Source organism: Salvelinus sp. IW2-2015, unplaced genomic scaffold, assembly GCF_002910315.2.
Source record: "Salvelinus sp. IW2-2015 unplaced genomic scaffold, ASM291031v2 Un_scaffold609, whole genome shotgun sequence".
Lineage (NCBI taxonomy): Eukaryota > Metazoa > Chordata > Actinopteri > Salmoniformes > Salmonidae > Salvelinus > Salvelinus sp. IW2-2015.
Window position 1 is genome coordinate 346623 of NW_019942583.1, and position 4753 is coordinate 351375.

At 48.4% G+C, this 4753-nt stretch overlaps 1 protein-coding gene across 1 annotated transcript in view; it reads right to left on the reverse strand.

Moving 5' to 3' along the window:
- The window catches only part of LOC112068615 (ubiquitin-conjugating enzyme E2 L3), a 16882-nt gene extending 12436 nt beyond the window's left edge, over nucleotides 1-4446 (reverse strand). The window contains exons 1-3 of the mRNA XM_024135792.2: nucleotides 4339-4446; nucleotides 2671-2766; nucleotides 2287-2473 (exon numbers count right to left, since the gene is read on the reverse strand). Coding sequence (XP_023991560.1) covers nucleotides 2287-2473; nucleotides 2671-2766; nucleotides 4339-4365 — 310 coding nt within the window. The 5' untranslated portion in view covers nucleotides 4366-4446. The remainder of the gene's footprint in view (nucleotides 1-2286; nucleotides 2474-2670; nucleotides 2767-4338) is intronic.
- Nucleotides 4447-4753: the final 307 nt, after the last annotated feature.

Below are 4753 nucleotides of genomic sequence, written 5' to 3' on the forward strand. Positions count from 1 at the left end.
GGTATGGTACCCGCCGCGGTGCGGGCGGGGAGGGGCAGGTTGCCCAGGGTATTGACCGCGAGGAAGTGCAGGTGTGCTCTCCAGTGTCACGGGTATTACGGAGAGCGGTGGTCGCAGTGTCAGGGTATTACGGAAGGAGGCAGGTTGCTCCAGTGTCCAAGAGTATTACGGGGAGGCAGGTTGCTCCAGTGTCAGGGATTACGGGAGGAGGCAGGTTGGTCCAGGGTATTTACCCCTATTTAAAAGGGAATAGTGTCATTTTGACTCAACTTTCAGGGTCCTTCTGGGCATGCCCCAATATCTACCTTCACTAAGGAGTTGGGACAGTTGCTGTTCTTTCACGTCGCTATATCGCACTCCAGAATAATACAGTGTTGGAGCTCGTCGCGTGGATGAAAAATAGATTTGAGGTCTCACGGGTGACAAGATTATATTTATGTTCGAGAGAAACGGCGGTGGGGGTCCGGATTTTGAAAGTGGTATGTCCGTTTGACAATACGGGTGAGGGAGGAGAGGATGAACGAACGGAGTGTGTGATGGAGCACTTTACAGCCAAAGCCTGATAGTAGGACAGTGGGTCCGTACAGGGCATAATTACTGGTGAGACAGAGACTACAAGGTGGCGGAGGGGGGGTATGACTCAGCACGCCTGTTAGTATCAAACACAAGGAGGGGGGAGCAGTATGCCGTTTGCAGGAGTTCAGATAACGGAGGAGGCAGGTGGCTCCAGTGTCAAGGTATTACGGGGGAGGCAGGTTGCTCCAGTGTCAGGGTATTACGGGAGGCAGGTTGCTCCAGTGTCAGGGTATTACGGAGGGAGCAGGGGTCATGCTCAGGGTTATTACGGGAGACGAGGTTGCTTGTCAGGGTATTACGGAGGAGGCAGGTTGCTCCAGTGTACAGGGTATTACGGAGGAGGCAGGTTGGCCCAGTGTCAGGTATTACGGGGAGGCAGGTTGCTCCAGTGTCAGGGTATTACGGAGGAGCGCAGGTTGCTTTCAGTAGTCAGGTATTACGGAGGAGGCAGGTTAGTGTCAGGGTATTACGGAGGAGGCAGGTTCTCCAGTGTCACGGTTAATACGGAGGAGGCAGGTAGTGCAGGGTATTACGGAGGAGGCCAGGTGCTAGAGAGGATCCGTGTATTACGGAGGAGGCAGGTAGTGTCAGGGTATTACGGAGGAGGCAGGTAGTGTCAGGGTATTAGCGGAGGAGGCAGGTGAGTGGTCACGGTATTACGGAGGAGGCAGGTAGGGTCAGGGTATTACACACAGTCACGCGAGGAGGCAGGTTAAAGTGTCCAGGGGTATTACGAGACAGCGGAGCAGTGTGCTCCAGTGTCAGGGTATTACGGGGGAGGCAGGTTGCTCCAGTGTCAGGCACAGACTCCTCACATACACCCAGGGGAACAAGGCAGGTTGCTCCAGTGTCAGGGTATTACGGGAGGAGAGGGCAGGTGGCTCCAGTGTCAGGGTATTACGGAGGAAAGGCAGGTGTCAGTGTCAGGGGTATTACGGAGGAGAGCAGGTTGCTCCCAGTGTCAAGGGTTATTACGGGGAGGCAGGTTGCTCCAGGTCAGGGTATATACGGAGGAAGGCAGGTTGCTCCAGTGTCAGGGTATTACGGGGAGAGGCAAAGGTTTGCTCAAGTGTCAGGGTATTACGGGGGAGGCAGGTGGCTCCAGTGTCAGGGTATATAGGGGGAGGCAGGTTGCTTCAGTGTCAGGAGTAATTAGAACGGAGAGAGAGAGGCAGGTTGCTCCAGTGTCAGGGTATTACGAGGGAGAGGAGGGTTGCTCCAAGTGTCAGGGTATTACGGGGAGCAGGTTGCTCCAGTGTCAGGGTATTACGGGGAGGCAGGTTGCTCCAGTGTCAGGGTATTACGGGGAGGGCAGGTTGGCCAGTGCAGGGTCTTACTGGGAGGCAGGTTGCTTGCCAGTGTCCAGGGTATTACGGGGGAGGCAGGTGGTCAGTGTCAGGTGTATTCGGGAGGGCAGGATTGCTCCAGTGTCAGGGGTATTAGCGGGGAGGCAAGGTCTTGATACAGAGCGCGTGTCAGGGTATTACGGGGGAGGCAGGTTGCTCCAGTGTCAGGGTATTACGGGGGAGGCAGGTTTGCTCCAGTGTCAGGGTATTACGGGGGAGCAGGTTGCTCCAGTGTCAGGGTATTTACGGGGAGGCAGGTTGCTCCAGTCAGGAAAATCCAGCACTGTTATGTGTGTAAAAGTCCAAGCTAATGTTTCAGCGCTCCCACCAGAGGGTGAGTATGGGGAGACTGAGGCCCACCCACCTTGGTCCGTTTTGGTGGCTGGCTTCCAGTTCTCTGCGCTGATGACAGGCAGACACACCTGTCCCTTCTCYTCGATGTTGGGGTGGTAGATCTTCGTCTTGAACGTGATCTTGGGGGGCTTGAAGGGGTACTCGGCGGGGAAGATTAATTCAATCCTGAAAGCTCCCTTGTCATAAGGAGCGTTGTCCTATTAGAGAAGTAATGTGTAGAAAATAAAGCACGGTTAGTTAGTGCGGCAATGACCATACCCAAGGAGCAACCCGTGTAACGACATTCCATACATGTCATAGTTCTATAACTACAACAGGGCTTCTGTGACCTTAATAGCCTTCATGAGAGAATTGTGAAACGATGACGATGATAAGGAATAAAAAAAACACTTACAGGGACAATGAGACCTTGCCAGGTCAGTATGTTGGATTCATCCACTTGAATGTTTCGGAAGTTTTTCATTCCAGACTTGCGAATCTCTTCAAGTTCCTGAAAAGAGAGCGACATACAACATTATGACATGTTAAGCGACCCCTCCAATGAGGAAAAGGAACATGAGTGTAATGTACAATCCTACTCTTAGGAAGGGGTTAGGACAACTTCCAATGACTGTGGCTCCGTATTCACTACAATAAGTCAGATGTCATTCAAGTCATTATGCATAAACAGAGAGCTATCTGGCTTTGAGGCATCGATGTCCGTGAATGAAGCAAATATGGTATTGAAATGTCTTGTTGATGTAAACAAACCTAAAAGCCAGAAAGCTTACTAATTCATGTTTTGTCCACACAATTCAGTTTGCGGAGTGTTTATTATTAGTTAAGTCTAGAAAACGTTTCGGTTTCGTTTACTGCTGCAAACCTTCATGATGACCTCATGAGATAACTGCACCATGAGTAAATGTTCTACAATGCCGTCGTGTTGATAAGAGCCATATCTGGCTGACTATCTAACGTTAGTAGTATAGGCCTATAGGCCTACATAAATGGCTAGCTATCCAACGTTACTGTTTGTGACAAACTATAACTATCAAATATAACACTTGACTAAATGTACTTCCACAACCATATGTGCGGTGATAGTTAATGCTATTACTACCTAACCATTTGCGGTTTCGTTTCTAAAACGAAAGCACATAGTTTATAAAGTCGTTAACTACTACATTAGCTGACTAGCGAGATAGCTAGCTAACGTTACAGCAGTTAGCTATAGTCACGTTAAATCGCATTGATAAACAGGGCTAACTTGAAACGCTYAGTAAAACCGTTGTGCGACTTGCTAATCCTCTAAACATTGCGACAATGAGATTGGGCACCTGAGTCACATTGTAAGTGAAACGCCCTTTCTTGGTTTAGCTAGCTAGCGAACGTTATTTGGGCGATATGGGGAGCGAGCTAGCTAAAGTAGCTAGCCATCAAACAAACCACTCAGACAGTTGGCGTAGCTAGCTAGTTACAGTAGCCTAGTTCAAAAATGAAAATTGTTCAGCAATCGCAAGGTTGTGACAATAAGAATTTGATGTGTCAATTTTTCCTTCCGTGCCGGAGATTGGTGTCAGTTCTAAGTATTTGCAAGCAACATTGCARACTGGTTTCCCTGTTGTGATCCTCAATTTGGCTTAAAATTTGCCGGTGTTTCCAAACCAGGAGTGTATTAATTACGCTGATTCTGTGGCAAACCGTTCCGTCTGACGGTATGTTACAAAACGTTTCGCAACTGGAACTGTTAACTCCAAACGTTTTGCAACGAAAACGAGTTTATATTGGATAGACTGAGGTAGGTCCCTCCCCGTTTCGTTCTGTTTTGTTCTCAAACTGTAAACTGTTTCCGATGTAAGAGGTAATGAATACACCCCATAGTTTGAACTAGCTAACGAAAGCTATCTAGTCAACGAAACAGTGACTTCTCGCTTTTAGCGGGACATTATTTCAACACACAACGTTACGGGACAAATACCCATCATGACCGCAGCGTTGGGCTGAATAATGACTAAGCCCTTAGATAGACCATTCGGCTTAAATGTTGATAGATATATGAAAATAGTGAGATCATGAGATTTACCTTGTGCAGTCTCCTGCTCGCCGCCATCTTGAATCTTCTGTGGGTACCCAGAATACACTGCGGTGACAGGGCGGCTTGCTTTCGCAGTTCCAAAAAGCAACGCACTGGATGCATTATGCGGATACTGTATCCGACTTGCGCTTACATGAACTTTACAACAGCCATGTGATCAGAGGACATAAAGTTTCGACTGCAGTCGACATGCTCCTCACTCGTTGCAATTTGCAGTATTCGCCTACTTTGTGGGAAGCATTTGTCAATCAATCATTAGTGTTATTATTTGACAAACGCGACCAAATACATGACTGAGACAGGAAGAAACTTTGCCGATATTCATGATTCAAGTGGATATGTACAAATGAATGTGATATTTCAGGCTCTTGCTGCCCAATTGATAGCAATGTACACACCTATA